General features: G+C 43.4%; 1 protein-coding gene across 1 annotated transcript in view; it reads right to left on the minus strand.

The window, feature by feature from the left end:
- Positions 1-26812, minus strand: part of BAP1 (BRCA1 associated protein 1) — a 27569-nt gene continuing 757 nt past the window's right edge. Inside the window, exons 2-17 of the mRNA XM_042449841.1 lie at positions 24476-24505; positions 24339-24393; positions 23520-23652; positions 21716-21835; positions 20551-20612; positions 20041-20183; positions 15768-15846; positions 14911-15034; positions 12742-12892; positions 11111-11295; positions 10506-10639; positions 7127-7599; positions 4650-4810; positions 3763-3855; positions 3203-3275; positions 1-2592 (exon numbers count right to left, since the gene is read on the minus strand). Of these exons, the coding sequence (XP_042305775.1) occupies positions 2459-2592; positions 3203-3275; positions 3763-3855; positions 4650-4810; positions 7127-7599; positions 10506-10639; positions 11111-11295; positions 12742-12892; positions 14911-15034; positions 15768-15846; positions 20041-20183; positions 20551-20612; positions 21716-21835; positions 23520-23652; positions 24339-24393; positions 24476-24505 (2150 nt within the window). The 3' untranslated portion in view covers positions 1-2458. The remainder of the gene's footprint in view (positions 2593-3202; positions 3276-3762; positions 3856-4649; positions 4811-7126; positions 7600-10505; positions 10640-11110; positions 11296-12741; positions 12893-14910; positions 15035-15767; positions 15847-20040; positions 20184-20550; positions 20613-21715; positions 21836-23519; positions 23653-24338; positions 24394-24475; positions 24506-26812) is intronic.

Genomic DNA, 26812 nt, shown 5'->3' on the forward strand with positions numbered 1-26812 from the left:
TTCAGAGGCAAGAGATATACATTTTATTTTTTAAAACTGAACTGTTATTTACAGCACTTGAAATTGACAAAACAAAAGGCAGATTATTCTGTCAACATATAAAAAAAAGATTAATTTTACAGTCCGCATCTGTACATATTTGCAGAGTAAGTCAATGTAGTACTGCTTCCAGCTACACAACCCTCTCCTCAGAGGGCACTGCCTTTACACGCTGCAGTCTGTGGTCATCCTTTGAATTCCTCTAAATATTTCCTGGTGAATACAAAAGGGGAGAGAAAGGAAATCTTCCAGAAACAATGATTGCTGTGGCCTCTGGATAGCATAATCTAGAGCAAGGGTGATGAAAATATGTCCTGTCTTGTTAATGGACTCTCCCCAGGTATAGAGAGCTGCAGTCCAAAAACACCAGATGGCCACGCTTTCCCTAACCCTGATCTATAGCAAACGAGCAGTTGTGACTTGCTGAGTTTTTCCTCCCAATTGTAACATACTGACGAATGCTGCTGTATACATCACAGCATTCCTTTTCATAGGACATAAAAATAAACTAATCTACACAAAGAGAGATAGGCAAGGCTTGCACAAGAGAGCTGTAGTAGCTAGAGAAGTGCCCCTTAGGCAAACCAGATCTCATGGCAGCAAAAGGCTACCTCTGAGGAGGAGGGGTGGTAGAATTTGGGGGACCCTGAATCAGTGTTAGCCAAAGAGCATGCTACAGATGTGTGGCACAGACATCACCCATTTCTAAAGCAATGACCCAGCTATCTCAACCTGAAGACATCATCTGATGGTAAAGACATGTTTACCATCCTTTGCTCTTGCTCCTGTATCCTGACCTGTCTAACAAGCCACATATTCTACTCCAAGAAAAAGAAAAATGAGATTTCAAAGCAAAACCAATTCATGGAATTATCAGCCTAGTAGTCCTTGGTGCCAGCATCACACAACTTAGTACTTCAAAGGTATGCAAAACAGAAGGGCCATTCACATTTACTAACAGCAAGATGGGAGTACCTTGCCATATCTTCCTCCCACATTTGTCCTGAAACACATAAAAGAAGGAATCACAAAAGACAAAGAACAATGCCATGATTCCTTTCCACTAACATAACTCTCTATCCTTATACATATTTATTTTGGTTTAACAGATCAATACAGTACAACTGTGGTTAAATGCAAGCCAACTCAGTTTACTCCTAGTATTTTCACTGGACCTCACAGCCATTTCTGTTTGTCTCAGATTTGTTCACCTTCATAAAAGGAGGCTTTGTTCAGCAGGTTAAGCAAAAGCAAACAGCTTCCTCAAGAAAACCTGAGGCTAGAGCTTATTTGCCCCAAAATAATATCTGAAAAATTATCTCAAACAATTTCATAATTCTGGTCATTTTGTGCAGAGGGCTTCCACACATATAAAACACCAGAAGGCAGTACTTCAACTGCAAGGTACAATACAAGGTGTACTACAAATTGTGAGCAGCACTCACACCACAAGGCCTTATGCAGTACAGACACAGTCCACAATGGAAAGTCCTCTCTACTCCTGCAACAAATTAAAGAAATCACTAGGAAAAGTTAGTCATACTGATAGTGACTCTGAGGAACAGCTGCAAAGAAAACTCTCAGAAATGGATAGCATCCCCTCAAACCTAGACAATAAAAGGTATCCAAAGTAAGATTGATGGCCACCTGTAATCCTATTTACAGTGATAATATGGCTCAGGGGAAAAATACAGAAAACAGATATGGCTCTATACTCTTGTGGACTGCACAGCCAAAAGCAGTGGTCAGGAACATTACTTTGGCCCTGAACAGACGGGCACCCAAGTACGTACGCTGTACGTACTAGGGTTGCCTGGGGACGTCTCTTTTACGCATGTACAAAATGGCAGCACCTTGTTCACATGGGCGCCGCCATTTTGACGTAACGGACGCCTAGCGTCCACACATCGCAGCACCCAGGTGACGTTGCGAGTGCGCCAATGGGCAGTCTGTATCCCTCCATAGTTACCTCTTACTCTTTGGGAAAACTGAACACTGCCCCAACTCCAACTGCAATGTTCTCCTAGAGGATAACAGTGATTTGGTTCCTTCCCTTCTAAAGAACCTTCAGACAGAGCCCTGGAAGAATGCCAGTGCCTACTGCAAGACATACAGATCGATCAAGGAGTCAGAGCAGCAGATTCAAAAGCCTACCCAGTAGTCCATTCCAGTGATTCTGGTGATTGTGCTGCCGGCATCCCCTTTGAGGAAAAAATTACACCAGAATGGGCAACATCTAAAACCCAGCTGAACGTAGGTGGGTTCATGTGTAACATTACACTAATACTGATTATTTGAACAGAATTTTAGTGCAAAGCCCCCCACCTGAGCACTGCCCAGTTGGTAGAGAAGTGCATGAAATGTGTACCAGATTATCCAAGTAGCAAACAGAGCACAGAGTACTGTCCAAATGTTGATGCTACTGACGCTTGGCTTTATAAGGTCGGGAACGTTTCCGCCGGTCAGGCTTCCGTTGTTTGTGGAGGCGCCCAATGCTGACCCCTTGCCGTCTGCGTACAGAGATGTTCTGCTCTACAAGGCTAGCCAACATTCCTGCAGAAAGATAGTTTGCAAAATTGGCAAGTGTTAATAAATCAATGTTATATAATGATGGTCCTCTTTCCTTTTCAGTCAAATCAGATTAGCCTGTGAGGCAGGCACAATAAGACACAAAGAGACTTATATACAGTAGTATACATTTTTGCAAAGTAAAACTTCTGGGGCACAAGTCCAGATTATGTTATAATCAAGATTAGCCTTTGCTGGAAATTTTGAACCAGCAAAGGAAACTGGATAGCTGAAGTAAGGAACATTATTATTATTATTATTATTATTATTATTATTATTATTATTATTATTATTATTATTCAGCATATTCAGCACATGTTCGTGACTGGATATTAGAAAAAACAGAACAGAATCTTAAATTAGCATTTAAGATAGTTTGTAAACAAATAGATATGGATATAAATTTTACTAAAAACAAGCACAACACATCCCTACAAGAATTTTAGAATCAAAATTCATCTAAAAGAGACATTGCCTTTTGGGAAGGTACAGAATGTGAAATAGACCCCATCCATCACCAGAATCACTTTCTCCCTTTTCTCCCTATCCAAATACTCTTTCTTCTGGTGCCATGATTGCTCAGTGAGCATCTCACCTTCTTGTGCAAGCATGGAGATAAAGGTACATATGAATTCATCGTAATTGTGCGTTCGTCTCTGGTCATCAATCTAAAAGTCAGAAAAGTGGATGAAAAGCATCTGTTCAGCAAGTGTTGTGCTCAGACAAGTAAAAGAAAAGTTCATCTATATTAACTATGCTTACTTGGCTAGCAAGATAAAAGCAAGTTTGCACTATGCCAAAGCACAGGCAAAACCAGCTTGGCAACTGTAACCAATGGCACATTAGTGCTAAGTCAACAGGAAAAATGGCAAAACCTCAATTTTATCCAGTTTTTCAAAGACAAATCTGTTAAAGACAGACACACAGAAATGTCTAGCTACAAACAACAAGCGCTGCTCAAATGTTATTGCTCTAAGTTTAGCAGGAGATAGAAAAAGACAGCAACTAAGCATGTTGAGTGGACTTGTGAGTACATGTGATCTCTGCCAACTTTGCTAGTTTGAAGACTATCAGAAAGTAGAACCATAATGAAGGAAAGTCATCCCAGGATTCCCCACTTCCTCTGCCAAACACCACATCACCCCTTTAGCCTACCTTGAACTTCTTTCTTTTCTCCACCTCCTCCTTTAGACAGGCTTCATAGTTGGCAATCTCAGCCTCTACACACTTCAACAGTGCCAGTAGCTCCTGCCAAAGCCAAACAGGTACAATGTGAGTCCTGCCATTCCCCAACAGTGTACCTTCCTAGTTGCAGTAACAGGATAAGTAAGAGCCAGTTCCAACTAAGGAAAGAGTCTTACTATCAGCCTGATGCATCAGCGACATCTCAAGGTTAGGTTTCAACACAGATTGTTCTTCTGTACCTTCAAATAATTTCCGACTTATGGCAACTCTAAGTCAAATCTATCATGGGTTTTTCTTAGCAAGATTTGTTCATTGCCTTCCCGTGAGGCTGAGAGCATGTGACTTGCCCAAAGTCACCCTATGGGTTTCATGGCCAAGCTGAGAATTGAACCCTGGTCTCCAAAATTGCAGTCCAACACTCAAACCACAATGCAACACAGGACTGGGCCATTAATTACAACTGAGTGCAAAAGGTTTACACAACCCAGAAGCATGGCTGTATTGGGCAGGCAGGGGGAATCATTCTAACAAATAAAGTGCAAAACAAAAGTTAATTTGATGAAGTTAGATCACCAGCAATGTGGAAAATTAAACAGGAAAAATTAATCTTGAATTTATCCACAGATCTTAGACCTTTAATGAGCACATCTGAGGGGGGAGCAAAACATTTGAACATCCTTGCCCTAAATAACTATCAATTTTGTCTTTTCTGTATTCTGCTTAATAAGTATCTTCAACTAAATATTCCTGGCATTTGTGTCAGTATGTATTTGGAACAAGAGTCTGAGTAACTGAATCACAACGGAGAGGTATCACCTTCTGCCCTGGCATGGCTGTTGTAGGACACTGATACTTACTTTAGGAGAATACTTTTCCCCACCAGGGGTATCACCAGACCGGGCAATTCCAGCCTTCTCCTTGCTGTCATTTGGCTCATTCAAGTCTCTCTCTTCTAGCTTAACAACTGACTGAACATCTTCATTCACTTTGTTAGAGGAAAGGGAGCTTTTCCCATTATCTGGTATTCATGAAAACAACAAAAAAAGAAAGAATATTAAGCATAAGCGGCATGTAGGTAAGCAAACAGCATGGGGTATTACTGAAATGGACTGTACATAAGGATGTTTCTTGACTCAGGAGAATTATATACACAGATTTCAGAGGAAATGAGTCCCAACCTCAAGCCATGAAGCTAAAATTTTCAGGCAACTTTACAAAGCATGGAGACAAGCTCTTAAAGGAGTTCCACTGAGACCATCCCATGCTATGTTCACATTAACATCTGGGTGTTTCAGCAGGGATTATGTCTATACGCATGCTTTATTTTTGTACAGGATTTTCTTGATTATTACTTTTTTCTTTGCTTTGTTTTTACTTTTTAAAAACTTAAAGGGTCTATCCATAAAGTCATGTAAGATTACCCCACAGCTCTTTTTGGCTCTCCTTGCCAAATGACAGGAAGCCACATCTTTAGAGGTGGAGAGAGATTATCATGGGAAAGGAACTGCTGACTCAGCCTAGTTCTCTGCTCTAGCATGGAGGTTACACTAACTCCTTGTGACTAGTGGAAGATCCTCAGTGCATATTAAATTTGTAAAATGTATGAATATGTCCAACATTACATATCAGAGCATGAACAAAACCTTTGCAACAAAGAAGCCTGACACCAACCTAAACACCTCTTTGTTATACAGTTGGCCCTCCTTATATGCAGATTTGCCATGGGCGGATTTGAGCATATGCACATGGCAAACCCGGAAGTTGTCCCCAATGGCAGCACACGTGCATGCGCGCCACCATTGGGGACAAAAATCCCTCTCCTCCCCTCCTCTTTCCCCCCTCCTTCCTACCTTCCTTCCCTCCTTTCCTACCTTCCCTCCCTCCCCCGTCCCCTCCCTGCTTACCTGCTTGGCCGCCGTCGCCGCCTCCTCCTCCTCGTTGCCGCCTCCACCGCTGCAAAAAGGCCGGGTCATGCTCTTGGAGACCAAGAGGCCTCCAGGCTTCACCCGGCCCTTGTGCAGTGGCAGCGAGGAAACCGAGGCTGAACTTCACCCTCCTTGGCGGCGGCACCACCGTGAAAGGGCCAGGTGCAGCCTGGAGGCCTCTTGGCCTCCAAGAGCACCACCCGGCCTTTTTGCAGTGGCGGCGAGAAAGACGAGGCTTGACCTCCCGGCCTCCGCCACTGTGAAAAGGCCAGGTTGTGTTCTTAGAGGCCAAGAGGCCTCCTGCACCCGGCCCTTTTGGGGCGGCAGAGGCAGCAGGGGAGCTGTGGTTGCGAGGAGGCTGGAAGGCCAAGCCTCAGACTCCCCTCTGCTGCCGCTGGTGGCGGAGGGGGGGGGCGGAGAGGAGGCAGAGGAGAGTGCCAGAGGCTTCCTCTCTACCGCTGCCTCTGCCTTGGCGTGAGGGCCGGGTGGCGGGCTGGAAGCTTCTTGGCCTCCAGCACCGGCACCCAGCCCTTCTGCAGTGGCGGCAAGGAGGCCTCTGGTGCTGCTGCTCTGCCGCCTCGGCCTCCTTGTTGCCACGGCCAGGGGAAAGGTCAGGTGTTGCTCCTGGAGGCCAAGAGGCCTCCAGGAGCAGCACCAGAGGCCTCCTTGGCCCCCTCTCCACCACTGCCGCCTCCAAGCAAGGGCCGTGTGGGGATGTTGGAGGCCAAGCAGCCTCCAGCCCGCCACCCAGCCCTCACGCAGAGGCAGACGCAGCGGCAGAGGGGAGGCCGAGGCGGTGGAGCAGCAGCGCCAGAGGCCTCCTCACTGCCTTGGCCTGCATGCCTCCGCCACCACGGAAGGGCCAAGTGGGACTATTGGAAGCCAAGAGGCCTCCGGGTCACCACCCGGCCCTTCCGCGGTAGCGGCAGAGGAGGTGTGCAGGCCGAGGCAGTGAGGAGGCCTCCGGCGCTGCTCCTCTGCCTTCACTTCGCTGCTGCCATCACCATCACCTCTGCGGAAGGGCCGGGTGGTGGGCTGGAGACTTTTTTCCTCCAGCCGTGGTGGCGAGGAGGTTCTGTGGAGGCGGCGGCAGCAAAGAGGAGGTTGCAGTGGCGAGGACAAGGTAAGTAGGGAAGGAACAAGGGAGGGAAGCAGGGAGGGAAAAAGTAGGGGAGGAGAGGGACAATGGACTTGAGCATACGCGGATTTTGGTATACGCGGGAGGGGGTGTCCGGAATGGATACCAAGGGCCCACTGTATTCATGTATTTTTAACATCTACTGGTCATTCTGTTCTTACTCAACATGGGGCCTAGACAGGGCCCAAAAGGGGGGGGGGGGCTTTAAAGCCTCAGCAGACTGGTGTGGCTTCAAGGGTATAATAACCACAGTCCTTCCCCTGAACCTCACCTGTGATTGTAAGTGACCCAAAAACACCATCTTCCGTGAGGTGCAGCAAGCCTGTGCTGATAACTGGACCCAAATCTCTCACTGCTCGATTGTAGCGTATACAGTCCACACGCAGCAAACTGTCCTCATCCCCAAATAGCACCTTCGAGATGTGGGAGGTGACAGGACTGGAGGGGCGAGTGGGATTGGCTGACCGGATGGGGGAGCGGAGTGGGGAATTGAAGGCACTCCCAATCTCTGAAGCAGTGTCTGTGCTCTCGTTGCTGGGGGTAGGAGATGGCTGGGAATGGGCAACAACTGCAACTGCACTGCCTCCGCCACTGGTCTTGATAGACAGAGGAATAGAGAGGTCCTTCTGTGTCTCCTTCAGCTTCTCAGTGAGGACACTGATTGTGTTGGGCTGGAGCATGGAGAGCTGGCCATCTGCACTCCCCACCAGGTGCTCATGCTTCACCTGGCCCTTCCTTTTGTAACTGTACCAAAACCAGAGGATAAAAGAGAAAGATTAGGAGGGCAAAAAGACCAACATATCACAGTCTTTGACAATCAGATCAAGAGGCTGTGCAGACCACCTCCAGCTGTGCTGGACTGGGGCCATGGCAACCACATACTGCGGCCTCAATCTCTCCTCTCCGCAGTGCAAAAAGAAGCTGCAAAAAGTAGTTCCTTTTTGCACCCTGGAAAGGGTGCAATAGCCGTGGCTTTAAGGCGCTCCTTTGGCGCTGCATCATGTGGACGCAGTGCCAGAGGTGCCGCGTGGACACCACGCCCCAACTCCGCCCCCTGGCCAGCCTTAATGGCCGGTGTGCACATCTCCTAAGACACAAAGGTAAACATCAATGTACATTTACAGTGCTATAGAAATAAACTATGGGCCCATACAGACAGGCCAAAATAAAGCTGCTTCGGATCACTTTGGAGGTGTGCTGTTTAAATGATGCATGTGTCCTAAGAGGCCAGAGGCCATGCCAAAGCCATGCTCCAGTCCTAAGGACCAGAGCGCCAATTTGGCACCGCTTCCGGTATCTTAAAATGCGTGTGTCATTTAAATAGCATGCCTCCAAAGTGACCCAAAGCAGCATTATTTTGGCCTGTCTGTACGGGCCCAACAACAACAACAACAACAACAACGTATTTTCCGGTGTATAAGACGACTGGGTGTATAAGACGACCCCCAACTTTTCCATTTAAAAGTTAGAGTTTGGCATATATTTGGCATATAAGACTACCCCTCTTCCAATGCATGCTAAGGCTAAGAGATGCCTCAGAGAGGGGTGTCTTTTCCCCCTCAGCACACTCAGGCTGCATCCACACTGGAGAAATAACCTGGTTTGGCACCAAACCCCACAACAAACTCCAACTCCCAGAATTCCATAGCCTTGAGCCAGGGCAGTTAAAGTGGTACCAAACTGGGTTATTTCTCCAGTGTGGATACAGCCTCCCTTTCCTCCCTTTCTAGTGCAAAATCCTCATTTCGTGCCATTGAGGTGGGTCCTTGCAGCACCACAAAACCCATTCTGGGGTTTAAAAATAAAAGATCCACCCTTTCCCCCTCCTTTCTTCTCTTTCCCTATCTCTTGGCTTTCCTTCTATATGAGTGAGTGAGAGAAGGGCCAGAGGAGGATACTTTCAAAAAAAAAGAAATGAAAAGAAAAGAAAGAAAGCCAGGCCTCTTTTTTTTACCCCCCTTTCAGGACCTGGCAGGGGAAAAAAGGAGGCTCCCTTCCGGCCCCAGCCTCTCAGGCTCTGCTTTCCCCATTGCCTTGCATTGCTTTGCCTTTGCTTGCAAAATGGTGCAGCTGCGAGCTTGGCATTCCTCTACTGCTGCTGTGAACCCGAGGAGCATAGGAGCATGAAATGGAGGATGGGATCTAGGGGGAGACAGAGGAGGAGGAGAACTGTGGCTGCATCCACACTGGAGAAATAAAGAGGTTTGGCAGCGTGTTAACTCTAGGTCTGGCTCTTTGCTATGGAATTCTGGGAGTTGGAGTTTGTTGTGGGGCCCAGAGCAGAGCTCCGCGGCCATTTTTCAGCTCCCCCCACCATATGCGGTGACCAGTCTAGCTCGGAAGTTTTGCACCTGGCGTATAAGACCCCCCCCCCCAACATCTGAGAAGATTTTCCAGGGTTAGAAAGTCGTCTTATACGCCAGAAAATACAGTAGTAATAGTAATACCCATACCCACAGGAACTACTTTAAAAGAAATAAGAAGAACCTTCTGTAGTTGGGAAGATAAGGGCTTCTGCATTCAAGGGAACCACCTAAGTGTCTAATCCTCAGCCATGTGGAAAGTCTTCTTTGCTATTTGGTAGTCGTTCTGGTAAAAGCTCTTAAAGGCAATTCTTGGCAGCCCTATTCCAAATTCCTTTTATTTGAGAAAATTGCCAACAATCAAGCTTTCTTAGTGGCTGCCAACTTTTTACAGAATGTTCATCTCCAATGGACATTCATTACCCTATTCTTTAACACATTTGCAAGTTGGAGGGTGACACCAGTACTGGTTTGATGCTGCATCACTGTGTGTGTTTATTGTAGTTTTCTTTATACTAATGCTGGTTTATATGGTATCTGAAAGCATTTTATACTTTTCTTGATTTAATTCAGGAAGCCCGCACTTTTCGACACCTCACTCAACACTTGCAAATTACAGCAAAGTTCCAAGGAGAGGTTAGTTCTTCCTGCCTACAAGGCTCACTTGGGATTACCTACCTGTTTGGCCCTAAGGCTTGCGTACGGAAACAGCGGATCCCCTCCTTGAATTAATGGAACTTGTCTGTGTTTGAAAGCATGGATAGAACAGGCTTGTATCATTTCTTCTTCCTATGGAGGCTTGCTTTGCTTTCTATGGAGCAGTCTCTTCCTATGAAGACTGCTTGCATGCACACTGCTTGCAAAGTGAAAGCTGAGAGGGTGAGGAAAGTGGCAAGCCTCCATAATCAGCTAAAAACAGGCAACAAGCATGGTCTAATAAGTCCATGCATTTATTATTTCCAGCTGGTATCTCCCCATGTGCCCTGAATCCTGGCATGCTACAGGAAACTGTGTAGTTGTTCCCTTGGCAGATAAGCCCTAGCAGTGGGTGAGGAAAGAAAAGTTATTTCCAATTATAATTCTCTAACCTGAGAAGTCATAGAATCCTTGTTTTGCAATGTTAAGGATGCTTCCATTAGGATTTCTCCTCCCACAATTGTATTACACATCAGGTCAAAGCCAAGTATCACAGGAATTCATTCTGTCATACTTCCCTGTAAAACTGTATATTCTGGCTTTCAAAAGATAATCTTCTACCAACACTGAAAACTTTGCACCTTTTGGAGACTATTTTCTGCCTACAGAGGACCAAGGAGAGAATGAGCCAACACTGGAGACAACTGTTACCTCATGGCAGTATTGGTACTGCACACTTCCTCTTCCTCTTCATCATCATAGTCATCCTCATCATCAGAGTACTGCTGGTGTTGCCGCACTGGAACCCGGCTCCGGCCTACCCCTGCTGCAAGATCCTCTTCCTCCTGAAATACATTTTATAGGACTGCCTTCAAAACACAGCCTAGGAATTCTATCATGGAAAACCAAGTGCCCCTCTCAAAGCCCATCTTTTAAGAGAACTGCATCATGGTGTGACTGGCTGTGTTACCACCTGAACCTCATGTCTCTGCACAGACTTCTGGGGCTCATCAAAAGCTACAATGGCAAGCCTGGCAGGATGTACAGAGAAGAGTTCCACAGATTTCAAATGTAATCTACTCACATGAACAAAACCTCCTCCCAGTAAATTTTAGATCTTCTAAAGGGCAGTTATTCAATATGGGATAGTTATGCAGCAGCAATCAAGTTAAAGTAAGCACAGAAGCACGCCTTGCTCCCTGTGAAGCAACTATTTTCCCTGGAGGCTCAGGGGCCACAAGTTACAGCTTCATGTACAGTTCATGTACATTATGCTCTCCCAGGTGGAGAACAATTGTTTCCCAAACTCCACTTACCTGCATGGGTGACTTGGCATAGTTGTGATTATCCAGAAAAGCTGGAAGTCTCTGCACAATGGGATTCGGGTTGGACAGTGTCCCATTTATACTGCTCACATGTGCCTTACTGCCCAGCTTCAACTTGCTGGGAGGGCTCTGGTTTGAGGTGGGTGGATCCTGGCCTCCAGGCTCCTCTGTAGCCCCTGCAAAACAACATCTTTTTTATCTTTAGAAGCAATTACACCAGGTTTTACATGTACTTACTGAAAAAGTGCACACCTCCAAACAGGATGCAATACTTTCATATTCAATAAATAGAACATCATCCCTTCCCTCAAATCCAATTAATATAACAGGAAGATTGACTGATTGATTTGTTGATATAGCCTGCTTTCTCCCAAAATGGGGTTTGAGGAAAGGTTTATATGATAGACACAACTATCTATAGTTTGCAACCCCATCTGAATTAAGATGAGGCCCAGAGTGCACATTATTTTTCATCATCCATAAATACTAGCCTTAAGCAGCCTCCATTGTAAAAACTGGCCCTTAATGAGTTCAGGCTTCAAATGGGGGTTTGTTGTTGTTGTTGTTGTTACTGTATGGCTTCAAGTAGTTTCCAGCTTAGGCCGACCCTAAGGCAAATGGGGTTTTCTTGGCAAGAGTTGTTCAAAGGAGACTCGCCATTCCCTTCCCCTGAGGTTCAGAGTATGTGACCTGCTCAAGATAGGAAAACCTTATGCATGTAGCAGTGACGCAGGGGACAAATGTGCTGGATGGAGCCTTCCTCCTTCCCTCTTTCACACATATCTATTCCCCCCTTTTTCTCTTTCCCTTACCGTGATTTGATGGGGGGGGAGGGTTATCTACATCTTCACTGGCCTTTTTTCTAAGCTTAATAACATGGTGGATGTAAGACCAAAACCTTAAAAGCTCACAAAATTCCCCCTCTACATAGAGGGAAGGTCATCCTCTCCCGAGAGGCTACTCCTTTAGTCCACTATACTCCATGATAAGACACAAACAAACAACAAAGCAAAAGAAAAACAGTATTCAGTAAAAATGCAGCAATAGGATACTATGGGAAGGGGTTAGAAGAGGATGTGGCAGAAGGTAGATTAAGTTTTAGTGGCAGATCTCAGGGTAATTTGTAAATTAAAACTGAGGAGAAGGGAAATTGGGTCCAATAGAAAAAAGTTAACAGTTTAGAACTTTGGACTCCTGCCTCACAGTCAGTGCATGGGTGGAATCCAGTATCAGTGGATTGATGTGCCCTGCCATCCAGAGAATGACTTCCCCCACACGTTAAGTTATACTACTGAAATGAAGGACACTTGGCATATCCAGGACTAGAATTTGGGGCAGAAGGACTGTTAACTCTGTTCATATTTGGTTGGGAAAAAAGAAAAATAATAATCTTGGGCTCTGAATTCTTCAACTCTAGGTATATGTATTTTGCACCAGGCTTTAGTTGGTGGGTCATGGGGGGGGGGGGGGGGGGTTGCAGTAAAACTTTAAAGCAGCCCTAAGGACACTGGCTGGCCAGCCACCCATATGTACTTTATATTCTGAGCATAGCTCCTCTACATTACAGCCCACCTTCACTGTCTTATCAAATACAACACTTGCACTTTCTAATATTCTCATACCTGCCTGTGAGCTCTCTGCAACCGGTTGCACTTTCCCTATTTCCAGTGCAGCGGAAGAGGTCTTGCTGTTGACTGGTTTGGGCTCCTCAGAAGCCTGAGATTCTTGAGCTTTTGGTGTGTGGACCAACTCTGGTTGAGTCACTCTGATTAACTTACAGAGGGGAAAAAAGAGGAACATAAGCTATTCACAAAAGGAAAATACAACACAAATACGGAAAGCAATGAAGGTCTCTACAATGTTAAATTCCATCTCCATGACTTCTGACAAACGGAAAAGCAGAGAAACATTTTGGGGGATAAGGAAGAGATAATCATCTGATCTCTTGAGTAGTACAGTCGACCCTTCCCTTACGCGGGCATCCGTTCTGGACCCACCCCTCATATAAGGGAAATACTGCGTACGCTCGAGCCCCATTTGAAACAATGGGGTTTGTGCATGCGGCGCGCGTGCCATTGTTTCTTCTGGTGCGCTGCTTCAACTAAGTTGAAAGCCATGTATGACGCACCCACATATAAACTGGGCGTACTGTATGTCCATTCTACATCCTCCTGCAGTTATGACATTAAAGGCATTCATTCAAGCAATTATTTCAGAAGAGTCTTCACCTTTAGGTCAAGTACTAGGGAAACTACCAGCCATCTTAACATAGATTAGTTCAGGTGTGACCTTCAGAAAATAGTCTAGGGGTTTATTATTTCTGCCTGGGAAATATTATCTATAGCTTTGCTGTAGCACCTTGATTATGTAATGCTCTCCCCTTGGGGCCCAGATAGGTATTAACATTGCTTGCATCGGGGGACCAAGCCTTTTTTAAACATGTATAGGCGTGTTACAGACCGCCTGAAAGTGGCGGTCTGCCGCTGCCTCCATTTCCACCTCCAGGAAGCTGCAGCCTCCAAACGGGGAGGCTTCCCAGTGGTGGAAAAAGAAGCCGCAAAAAGCGGCTTCTTTTTGCGCCACGCTTGTGACGCACGAGTGCACAAATGGCACACTCGTGACCTCGCAAGGCAAGGGGGTGTGCGGACGCTAAGCGTCCGGCACGTAAAAATGGCTGTGCCCGTATGTATAGGGCGCCACCATTTTTACACCCCTGTCACATGCTAGGGGTGAGGCCAGTATGGACGCTAGGTCCTCAGCCAACCCCTAGCACGTGACGGGGGTGGTGCAAAGGCCCGTGCGGAATGGGCCATAGTTTTTAATTGTTTTAGCTTTTTTGTTGTTTTAATTCGGTGATCTATTTGATATGCTTTTTAAAATGATTGCTATCTGCAATTGTTTTAAATTGTTTATACTGTTTTAATTGTATGATGCTCTCAGCTATCATGATAGAGGGTCGGACAGAAATATTTTACTTACTGGTAAATAAATAAACCACATGTCATTCATTCTGGACAGCAAGCAGAATGGTTGGGTTGCAAGTTTAATACTAATTAAAAAGATGAAACGAAAAATGAACAAGATGTCACTAGGGCAGATGCCCATTGTTCAAAATAGTGAAGCTCTATATACTACAGAGAGCCAGTGTGGAGTATTGGTATGAGTGTTGAACTACAGCTCTGGACACCAGGGTTCAACTCCCCATTCAGCCATGGAAACCAACTGGGTGACCTTGGGCAAATCACTTTCTCTCCACCTCAGATGAAGGCAAACCCTCTTCAGAAAAAATCTTGCTAAGAAAACCCTGTGATAAATTGCAAGGCCCACTTATTCTATTTCTACTTTGGAGGCTCTGAGGGATGTGACTATATTTTTTACTTTTTTGTTTATCCTTGACACATACATAATTTGGGTTCTCCTTCTATAGTTTCCAAAGTGTGGAAATGTTGTTCACAACCCAGAGCTCCAGTAGTGTTGCACAATATCAGAACTAAACAGGGAATCTTTGAGTTAGAAGAGTCCACAGGGACCATGTAGTCCAAACCTCTGCAATGCAGGCAGACACAACTAAAGCATTCCTGAAAGACACCCATCCAACATCTGTTTAAGGACCCCCAAAGACAGGAAATTCCAGCCCTCAAGGTAGTCCACTTCACTATTAAACAGTTCTGACAACAAAGGAGTTCTTAATGTTTAGGCTGAATCTCTTTTCTTGCAATATCTCTCCTCTTGAAAACCAGAAACAACCAGGATAAGAGATCTAACCATTGGGTTGACTCCTCCACTCTTACCTGTTGCAAAGCCTCTAATACAGTTTGCCGGTTCATCTTCAAGATCTGCAGCTTGGATTCATATTTCACCCTCCTGTCAGGCACCACTGCCATTAAGTTAAAGCGGATGTCATGATATGGCTCACTGCAGAAAGGCAACATCAGATCTTAAATATGTATCTGCAGCAGAATCCACCCCTGCAACACACTAAAGCCAATCCAACACTAGAGTTTGAGGCACTGCACTATTGGACCTGCTAATAAGCTTCATTCTAGGTATTCTGTACACAAGGTACAGCAAGTCTTAGGTCAAGAACAAAGCCTTCCAAAAAAGGATTTTCAGAACACAACATCAAAGAAAATAGTTTTGGTTTGGGGGAAGTCTTTTAAGCAGAGCTCCCAAATTGTCAAACAGTTCTAACTAATGATTGTGATATGGCTTAGATTTTAGGAAACTGTGAATTTGTAACTAGTGAGGTATTCTACTGTTCTATACTGTGACATGTGTCACATACCCACTATATTGTAAACCGCTTTGATCTATAGGAAAGGCAGTATATAAATAAAGTTTTTATTTATTTATTATTTAATGTTGGCTGGTCTATTATTTATTTATTTATTTAATTGAACATATAGCCAACCTTTCACCCAAAAAAGGATCTAAACCAGTAATTCTCAACCTTCCTAATGCCACAACCCTTTAATACAGTTCCTCATATTGTGGTGACCCCCAACCATAAAACTATTTTAACCTCAGTTCCTAAAACCATTGGAAATATGTGTTTTCCGACATTCTTAGGCAACCCCTGTGAAAGGGTCTTTGAACCATCAAAGGGGTCACAACCTACAGGCTGAGAACCACTGATCTAGACACTCACCCTGCTGTAGCCAGTCCAATCCTCTCCATGATAACTCTTCTGGCTTTATCTGTCCATTCCTCATCCTCTGCCCAGGGCCCTGAAAAAACAAGATACAGCAAGTGTAAGTTGTGTATAAAGAAATAATCCAGGCTGACAGACTGATTTTCCAATTGGTATTTAACTGCAGGTTCCCCTTCCTATGCAAAACCAAGAGTAAAGTTTAAAGGCAGTACAACAAAGCTAAAACTATGGTCTGGTACAGACCGCCGGTTTGCGGTGGTCTGGGCCAATTCTAGGGTTCCGGAGCGCACAGCATCCACATGCTCCGGACCCCTAGCACGTATGGATGGCGCCATCTTTACACAGTGTCGTCCATATGGGGCGTGCGTGCATGACACAAGCGCGGTGCCGTGTCCACACCTCCGGGTGCCACACTTACATCATGGACACAGTCATGGCGTGCAGAGCGCACCACCAAAAGAACCTGCTTTTCTCAGTTTGGCTGCTGCGGCGTCCCCCTGGAGTTAAAACGGGAGCCTCCAGTCTGCCGTTTTCGGGCAGTCTGTCGAGCCCCTATATCCCAGGAACCTCAGGTCAGAGACCTGTTCATGGTGGCTTACACTAGTGTAAGCCCTAGATAGTAGTGTAAGTACAGTGGTACCCCGGGATACGAATGCGCCGCCTTACGAAATTTCCGGGTTACGAAAAAAATCTATTTAAAAAAACTGTTCCGGGTTACGAATGTTTTTTCGGGTTACGAAAAAATTTTTGGTGCTTTTCGGCGCTATTTCACACCAAATCGCGGCTTTTCCCCATTAGCGCCTATGGCTTTTTCGGCTTACGAAGCCTTTCGGGTTACGAAAGCGGCGGCGGAACGAATTATTTTCGTAACCCGGGGCACCACTGTAATTTTAAAGATGTAGTGTATAGTTGGCCCTCCTTATCCACAGATTTTTTTTTTAATCCAAGGATTCAAGCATCCACAGCTTGAAAATATTCCAAAAAGTATAAATTCCAAATAGCAAAGCTTGATTTTCCATTTTATATAAGGGACACCATTTTACTATGCCATTGCATTTAATGGGACTTGAGCATCTACGGATTTTGTTAGCCACGGGTGATCCTGGGACCAAACCCCAGCAGATATCAAGGGCCCACTGTATACAGTGCCTCCCTATACAACATCTTTGCCCCCCTGGGGAGGAGGAGAATGAGAGACTCCCAAGTATAGCTCTGCCCCCTTCCTCATCCTCTGATCGGCTTGCAAGGTGTGCCTGGCCACCATCTTATGTTCCTGGGAAAGAAGCAGCATCCTCTACCCTTGTCAAAGAAGGCAGCAACTGCTTCACCTTCCCTATGTGTGCAAAGACAGCTAGATGGAGCCCAGAAACATTCCTACCTGGAGGCAGAGCTGCATTCAGGAGGGGGCCTCTGACTATTACTGGACACCGGAGGGCGAATTTGCTACTACGTTCTATTCCCCTCCCCAAACACAACTGTTAAGGATACCCATGGAGATGTCAGTTGTTTTACTGAATCTTAGCCCTAGCAGGCATCCCTTGACAATGAGTTAACCAGATATGACCCCACAAACGATAATTAGACTGAGCAATATGAATTGCTTGACAGTTTGCTCAAAGAAGTCATTAAAACAAACACAAGCCTTAAGATTTTTAATCACAGAACAGGACCCCAAAAACACACCATATGCAGTGTGCCCTTGGTATCTGTTGGGGTTTGATTCCAGGAACCCATGTGAATATCAAAATCCATGAATGCTCCAGTCCCATTATATACAATGACATAGTAAAATGATAAAAACCCTGATAAAAAATGGCAAAATCAACATTTGTTTATTGGAATGTATATATTTTTTAAAATATTTTCAAGCTGCGAATGGTTAATCCATGGATAAAGAAAATCCATGGATATGGAGGGCTAACTGCACCCAAAAACAAATTCAGATAATTATTTTTTTAAGAGAGAGAGAGATTACTGTCATTATAGCCTAGTGTTTTCTAACTCTATTCCATACCTAAACCCCTTTCACTGTCAAAAGAATCAGATATTCACATACAAAGCCGAAGAAAATATACATAGGCTGCATCCGTACTGCAGAAATAATTCAGGTTAACAATACTTTGTCTTGATTCAGTACTGTGGAATTCTGGGAACTGTCGTTTTGTGAGACATTTACCCTTCCTTGTCAGAAACCTCTGGTAGCAAACCAAACTACAAATCCCAGGAGGCCATATCACTGAGCCATGGCAGTTAAAGTGGTATCAACCTGGATTATTTTTGCAATGCAGATATAACCATAACAAAATATTAGTACCTAGCGCTTAAGACACTTGCTATTTGTTCATTACCCTTATTTAATCATGATCCAGTTCTTCCTACGGACAATGGAATTATTCAACAAATAAATAAGAGTATGAAAAAATAGCTAAGATTTTACCCTTCTCTACCATCCTGCTTAACCCCCTTCTCTTTGCCATCATTCCTAAATTTCTTTATTTAGATTACAAAGTCAAAGAAGATTATTAGTTTTCATTTGCTATAGTTATTACCGTATATACTTGACTATAAGTCAAAAAATTTATACCCCAAAATGGACTCCAAAATCATGGGTAGACTTTTAGATGGGGCAATAAGTTTATGCTTATAAATTTCCTGAAATTATAAGTGCCCACCTTCCTCTGTAGCCTTGTAACGGCTCCCTGTTTGAAGCCCTGGCGCACGCTCTCCTCCTCTCTCCCTGTGTGTGTGTGTCTTTTTTTCCCTCTCAGCCTTCCCACGCAGCCAGAGCTAACAAGTTGCTGCTGAGTCAAAGGACACAAACACATTATATGACTTGGCTTGTTCCCCCCCCCCCCCCGCCCCAGTTTTGTCTGGAAATCCTGGGGTTGAAAGGCAAAGAGAGAGAAAGGTCTGTCCTGCTTTTTTGCAAGCCCTGATCCTTGGGGGTCTTTGGGGTGGAGAGCAGAGAAAGAGTGGGGTCTGTCCTTTTTTGCAAGCCCTGATCCTTGGGGTAGAGAGCAGAGAAAGAATGGGGTCTGTCCTCCTTTTTTGCAAGCCCTGATCCTTGGGAGTCCTTGGGGTGGAGAGCAGAGAAAGAGTGGGGTCTGTCCTTTTTTGCAAGTCCTGATCCTTGGGAGTCCTTGGGGTGGAGAGCAGAGAAAGAGTGGGGTCTGTCCTCCTTTTTTGCAAGCCCTGATCCTTGGGGTTCCTTGGGGTGGAGAGCAGAGAAAGAGTGGGGTCTGTCCTCCTTTTTTGCAAGCTACGAGCCTTGGGAGTCCTGGGATGAAAGGCAGAGAAAGAGTGGGGTCTGTCCTCCTTTTTTGGCAAGCCCTGATCCTTGGGAGTCCTTGGGATGGAAAGCAGAGAAAGTGTGGTTTTGTAAGGGGAAGAGTGTGTGTGTGTGCCAAGGTTTGTTTCCCCTTTTTCATGCTGAGACTGATGCTTGGGAGATGTCCAGAGAGGGAGATATAGGGAGGGAAGTGGTGCTTTGTTTCCCCCTTTAGATCTTTTGTAACATCCTCCAGTGTTTGACCCTCAACTTATTCATGGGTCACATCAAAATCCATGATTTTGGATCCAAAAACTGCCCTCGACTTATACATGAGGTTGACTTATACATGAGTATATACGGTATCTATTGTAACTGTATACTTGTTAACCTGAGACACCAAATATATATATGGAAAGTAATTCACAGATGGGGCACCATCAAAAGTCGCATTCTCACCTCAGCAGCTGAAAATTTAGAGAAGAGTGTGCAGGCAGATTCACAGAAGAACAAGCAGATATTGAAAGACCTCTGGCCCTAAAACACATTTAATTTATACTGCACTTGTTTGTAGAAAGTATTTTACTCTTCTGTTGCTACCTCAACTTGATATTAGCCTCTGGAGAGCAAATCTGAGTTGCTGCTAGACAGATATGGATAACCAACAGAATGTTTTTTTCCCTCTCTGCTATTAACTCCCTTCATTTTATATGCTATACTTAACAACCCCAATCCTAAATATGCTGTAAATTTTAAATTAAATTAAATTAATGTATTTAAAAGATATATTCAGAACAGCAGCGATGGCCAACTTTAGTCTTATTAGATACAACTTATTGTTAGAGTAATTAAAATAAGAGGTTAATACAACAGGGTTAACATGTAAAAAAATGTTGTTATATGTAAACTACTGAACCACTGATTATTCAAAACAGTTTCTAACATAAGATGACATTTTCAACACTCTGGTAAGATAAAAGTTCAGGTGATGGGGTCCCTTACCATGGTCAATGGGATAAACCTTCAGCCCATCCAGTTCAAAAAGTCGTCCCTTAATAGGAACGTAACTGACAAAGTGAAAAGCCTCCATTGTCCGCACAGCACTGATCCCATTCTGTTTTTCTGGTAAATGTCTGGGCTCTGGCCTGCCAAATAAACAAGTATTCATGTTTGATTTATTTGTTCTATTTTATTTATCTCCCACCTTTCTTCTGAACGGGAGTTCACATAGGAGTCAAAACAAATACATGAATTAAAATGTAGTAGTAAACAGGGTTAAAACACTATTATTAAAACATAAAAGCATTTAAAATCATGTCAACAACAGTTAAAAACAATGCAGCACACAAACCTCATTAAAGATCTTTCCATATAGCCACTTTGTCACCAAATGCTTGTTCAAATAAAAAGTCTTTACCTGCCGACAGAAGATGATCAGGGAGGGGGCATATGCTGTCAGAGCACATGTAGTCTGCTTCGCAATACACTGTGTTCTGTGACCATCTCACTTACCTAGCATGGCTGTTATGTGCCTTGGCCAGTTCTGGGGCATTTCCAATGGCATAACCTTTACTCTATGAGAGTGGGTGGCAGTGATGGAGAAACAAAACAAGAAGAGAGGACAAATTTTATCAGAATCAGATACAGTTTTATTTACACAATCATCTCCTATCACCTCAGAAAGTGCCTTTGCCCCATACACTTACAAAATATTTCCTGCCACGTAGAGAAAGAAAGAAAACACAAATCCTTGCCTTGGCACAACCAGAATTCTACTTTGCTGGCTAGATGCCTGCTTTCACACAGCCTTATATGCATAAGGGTTTTCTGGTGAAACTACAACCATTGTTTGACCAAACTTTTTTTTAAAGGCCATCTCCTGTTGTGGTACTTCATTTTTTAGTTTTTGAATTTATTTAATATCCCACATATCTTCTAGCACTGAATCCAAGGCAGCTTACAAGAAGTTGCCAAGTACCCAAAATACTTATGTACCATGTTTGTCTACAGGTTGTGTGTGGAAATCATTGGAACAATTATTAGGAATTATTAGAAAAATCTATTGCAACCTGCATGCACTCCATGTTACTTTGTGTTTCTGAAGAAAGGAGGAAATCACCTTAGGTGCAAATGCCTCACCTCAACATCTCCAGTTCCCAAATATCTAACCCCTCCTTCTTCATAGCCATACAACTGACACAGCACTAGTGGTCTATTGTCTGAATAGGTGCCCCCTACTGCAGTTCAAACCATAGACCTTCAGTACAAAATGATACACATAGACACTAAAGCTTCCTTAAATAATAAGGGCAATAATAATAATAATAATAATAATAATAATAATAATAATGTTTCATTATTTTTTCTGTGACTTTGTATTTAAAATTTCCTTACTGTTATCCACCTCAATCTTCAAACGGGAGAGGCAGGATACAAATAAATATTTTATTATTTTATTATTATTATTAAACCATAGACCTTCAGTACAAAATGATATACATATACAGTTAAGCTTCCTTATATAATAAGAGCAAACAAGAAGAGGGGAATAGACTAAGGTGGCAAAAAAAAAAAAAGGTTGGCACCAAGAAAGATGTTACTAAAGTACTATGGGATATCAGCAGCTTACAATGATCTCAGCTTGAATCAAGTCTCCATGCACACTGACACACCATACCTCTGGACTAAATCCTTTGGTAAACTCCTTCATTCGGCTCAGAGTAGGCCCCAGATCCACACTACTGCAGTTCAAGAGGACACTCAGCAATGCATGTGTGGCACAAGAATTGGGAATCAACTATATAAAAAGAGAAAACATTTACATACAATACGAAAAGCAAAGCAACCGAACAACCAACTAGACTATGCAAAAAAGTAGTAAAATTGTGATGTCAAAGTAATTATTATTCTATTATTTATCAAACATATATAGCCTCTCATCAAAGAAATTATCTGAGTAGCTTACAGAGCAAAACATAAAACACATACAGTATCAAAAATGCAATATACATAACTAAAAGGAATAAATAGGCCATTGAATTTCATCTCCTGCTGCAAGACCCATCTATTTGTCAGCTCTACAGAGATCAACCTTCACAGCTCAGACTACAGAATTACATCAATATGCCATTACTAGAAAGTCAGACTGACAAAAATCACTTAAGAATGCACATCACGGGGTAAACAAAGAGCAAACACTGCATCCAATGCACTGACACTCCTCAAACCCAGATCCATCTCAATCAGGTTATATATGATTGAAAATAATGTATGTGTGTATGTAGATGTATGAGAAAGAATGAATGTGTATGCATGTGTGAATAAACAGCACTGTTTACATACAGAACATAGGTTTATGGGGGGAAATGCAAAATAAAAATACATTCCTCAGTGATGTCAGTTGGAATGGGAATAATAATGAACAGCATTCAATAGCAGCAATCAAATGATACTTCAGCTTACAAGAAAACATGATATCTTTCTAACCAGCCTAACAGATGCACTCATTTCTTGAACATTTCAGAACTCAAAATCAAGGTGGACACTGCAACTAAATTAAACCAGAAAGTCTGTTTCAGTATAAACAGATATAAGGGAATCTTGTAGCATCTTTTGAGTCTGAAAAAAAATTATAACAAACTTTCACTCTAGCCCAATGATGGCGAACCTATGTGACGCGTGCCAGAGGTGGCACTCAGAGCCCTCTCTGTGGGCACATATGCTGTTGCCCTAGCACAGAGTTTGCCAGAGTTTCTTACTAGAAAGCCAGAGGAACGTGGCACTTTGCAATAAAGAAGTGGGGACGAGGTTGCAGTTTGGGCACTCAGTCTGTAAAAGGTTCACCATCCCTGCTCTAGCCCATGCATTGCCAGCCAGAATATTCCAGGCTACTCTCCACATTTCAGGTTGATGCCAAGTGGCTGTCTACACATGCATCCCACTGTACTGCTTAGCACTGCTACTGCTGGTACAAGTTGCTCCCTCTGGGATCGAATACAAGGCCTCCAGCATCCATCACATACCTGGGTGCTTTGTTGTGACCTCAACGGGAGAGACTTGAGGCAGTGGCAGTGATGCCGGGCAGCACAGTGGGATGCATGTGTAGACAGCCACCCAGCGTCACTTCAGAGTACTTTGGATTTTTTTGGAAAATCCAGGGCAAAAGGTAAATCTTTTTAATGTGGTTTAAAGCAAGGATGGCCTAGATTCAATGTGGAACTGGCTTCATTTCCTAAAGACAGTTGGCACTTTGGCCCTGGATCATAAGAACAGGCCACAGCAAGAGGGACAAAATAGTTACAGTGGGCCCTCTCCTTATGCAGGAGATCCATTCCAGATCCCCCCCGCATAAGGGAAAATCCGTCTATGCTCAAGTCCCACAGAAAATAATGCATGTGGCAGAGCGGCACTAAGGATCAGATATTTTGCCCTTATTCTACCCAATTGTGGAGACTGTTTTCTCTTCATCCATAACTGCTTACCTGATGAGCAAAGAACATGTTATTGACAATGTCATCATCAATCACTGATGTCTCATCTACCAGAGTAGAGACTTTCCGTCGGGAGCGGCGCTCTTCAATCCATTTGAAAAGGAAGATGAACCCATAGACTGGCCTGGTAAAAAGAATGGAAACACCAGAGCAAGAGTGGAGCTGCATCCCTTTTGAAGTAATGTGAACAATTCTCTAGCCTGAAAATTCTACTCATTTAGCCAACAACTGGCAATCACAGGGAGAGACAAAGCCAATACAGCCATGTAACATATTCCCATTCCAGCCGTCCTCATCAATTCTCTAGATGGTCCCAAATACAGGCAGTTGGATACTCAGACAACAACTGAGCATACTACCAGCCATTTGGGAATTTATCAGTCTCTACATTTGTACCACTCAACTATCACCTAATCACTCACTGAATCTGTACTACTCTGTGTTGCAGCAGAGGGCCTGGAGCACAGTTGTTCACAGCAGTTTGCATGTGGTAGGACAGAACCTCAAGCAACTCTAGAACTTTCTATAAAAGCGATTATCATCAAACAAACTAACAATCTGAATGCAACAGCACTGTGGTATGGTTTACTTTTACTATACATGTTAAAGACTACTTTTCTTGAATCCCTTTCCCAATTACAACCTGCTATGGCACTCATCATTAACAACCACCCCATTCTAAAGATTGTTGGCACTTCCTTTAGGGCAGTAATGGAACACTGAAAAAGTCATTCACAAATGTGGGAACAAGTCACAACTTCAGAAAAATATTTTGGTTCTCTCTAATTCATAGAAATGCTTGTAGCTTACCCTTGACATTTGCTTTGTAGATCATAGATTTCTTCAACTTGCACCCCCTTAACACCTGTAGGAAGATACAACAAGAGTTAGCGTATGAGAGACAGAGCTCAGGACGGGTTCATCCATTAGACTATCATCATACTCACCAAAATCCTCTACTAAGAGTGTGAAGAGCCCTGGAAAAGGATATAAAAAAGTATTACTTGCTGATCATGTGTATTTGGCAGAGGGTAAATCCTGACATTTCATTTAAATTAACCTAAAGTAAATTCCCCCATTTACATTCTATTCTTCCTCAAAAACCCCACAATAATGTACATGGAGAGGGCAACACTATGTGGTAGGCTAGGGCAAGAAAGTGTGAGAAGCTCAATTTCAGGCAGTGAGCTTTGCAGTATGAGTAAGAATTCAAACCAAGATCTGCAGTCCAAGTCTGATACAGAGTAAAAGGGGCTGGGTGGTATTTCTTGAGTCTGGCATATTCTGGGGTGGTCAAATTCATACTCGGAATATGCACATTAAAGTAGTACAGAAACCTCCCTAGCCCTGGAAAATAGGTGCATTATCTCTAGTACAGAAGGGATAAAGAAGACTAATGATGAAAGATGTGATAACTGGATACATGATTTAAGCTAATTTAATAATGTCTGCTAGCATGGTATAGTGGCTTGAGTCTTGGACTGCAAAAGATCAGGGTTCGATTCTCGGTTCAGCCATGAAACCCACTGGGTGACCTTGGGCAAGTCACATACTCTCAACCCCAGAAAATCCTCTGATAGGTTTGCCTTAGGGTCTTCATGAGTCAGAAATGGCTTGAAGGCACACAACAACATTTGCTTGCTTGTATAATATTAGGGCAGCAATGGCTAACAGGATTTGTGCAACTAAATTGTTTAGCCTTTCTATTCCTGATAGAATATTGTTCCTAAAGAAGCCAGAGTGGCGTAGTGGTTTGAGCATTGGACTATGATTGGAGATCAGGGTTCGATTCTGCGCTTGGCCATGAAACCTGCTGGGTGTCCCTGAGCAAGTCACACTCTCTCAGCCTCAGAGGAAGACAATGGCAAACACCATCTAAGCATACCATGCTATGACAGGGCTGCCTTAAGTTAGAAACAACTTGAAGGCACACAACAACAAACAAGTGTGGCATAATGTTTTGAGCTCTTGTCTATAACTCTGGAGAGCAGGGTTCAAATCCCTTCAGCCATGGAAACCCACCAGGTGACCCTCAGCAAGTCACATTCTCTCAGCCTCAGGAAAGGCAATGGCAAAAACCCCTCTGAACACATCTTTCCAAGAAAACCCCGTCGCCATAAGTCAGAAACAACCAGAAGGCACAACACAATACCTCCTGTATCGTAACATAAATATTATATTTATTCGTATCCCACTCTTTCCTCAAAACTGGCCCCAGTGCCGCTCACAACATTAAAAAGGCCAGTACAGTCAAAAGCATACATAAAAGTGATACGTCAAAACAGAATTAAATTCTTACAATACTAAAACAGACTAATCATTAAAAGAATTTTTTAAAAAACCATTAAAGCAAAATACTGGTCCAAAACACACTGCAGAGATCATCCAGGTTGAGACCGTTTTAACTGCCCTGGCTCAGTGCTGGGGAATCCTGGGAGCTGCAGTTTGTTGTGGCACCAGAGACACCTCTCTCTCTCTCTATGACAGAGAAGGCTCAGTGTCCCACAAAACTACAGTCCCCAGAATTGCCTAGGACTGCGCCAGGGCAGTTAAAGTGGTCTCAAGTCGGATTATTTCTGCAGTGTGTTTAGGACCACTGTTGCAAGCCATCCTGAGTTCCAGTTCTGGAAGGAGGAAAGGCAGCATATGAATAAAACAACAACAACAACAACAACAGGGTTCCAGCTTTCAAGCTGAGTTAGAGACAATACTGTTCAGGGAAGCTTTCCCAGACATCACTGGATTGATATTGTAGGTTTATCTTTTTTATTTATGAGCTGCTATATTTTATTATTCAATGTTAGTATTATTAATGTGTATCTTGTCAAATTATTTTTAGAGAATGTACACCAGAGGCAGGCAGGCAGGCAGGCCAGTTTTATTCTATTCTGCTTTTCACTGACTGTGTGTACAGCGCTGTGTAAACTCACAGTGCTTTATAAATAAAGCTTAATAATAATAATAATAACAACATAATTAATAATACAATAATAATAATACAATAATAATAATAATAAAAATAAGGCTGATTATATTTCGTTCTACTTTTAACTGATTGTATGTGCAGCGCTGTGTCAATTTACTGTGCTTTATAAATAAAGCTTACTAATAATAACATTATTAATTAAATAATAATAATAATATATAATAATAACACAATAACAATAATAATATTAAGGCTTGTTTTGTTTTATCCTATTTTATTCTATCTTTAACTGATCAACTGTGCAAATTTACAGCTAAAGCTTAATAACAGAGTAATAATAATAACATTCTTAATAATA

This window comes from Sceloporus undulatus, chromosome 2 (genome assembly GCF_019175285.1).
Source record: "Sceloporus undulatus isolate JIND9_A2432 ecotype Alabama chromosome 2, SceUnd_v1.1, whole genome shotgun sequence".
Lineage (NCBI taxonomy): Eukaryota > Metazoa > Chordata > Lepidosauria > Squamata > Phrynosomatidae > Sceloporus > Sceloporus undulatus.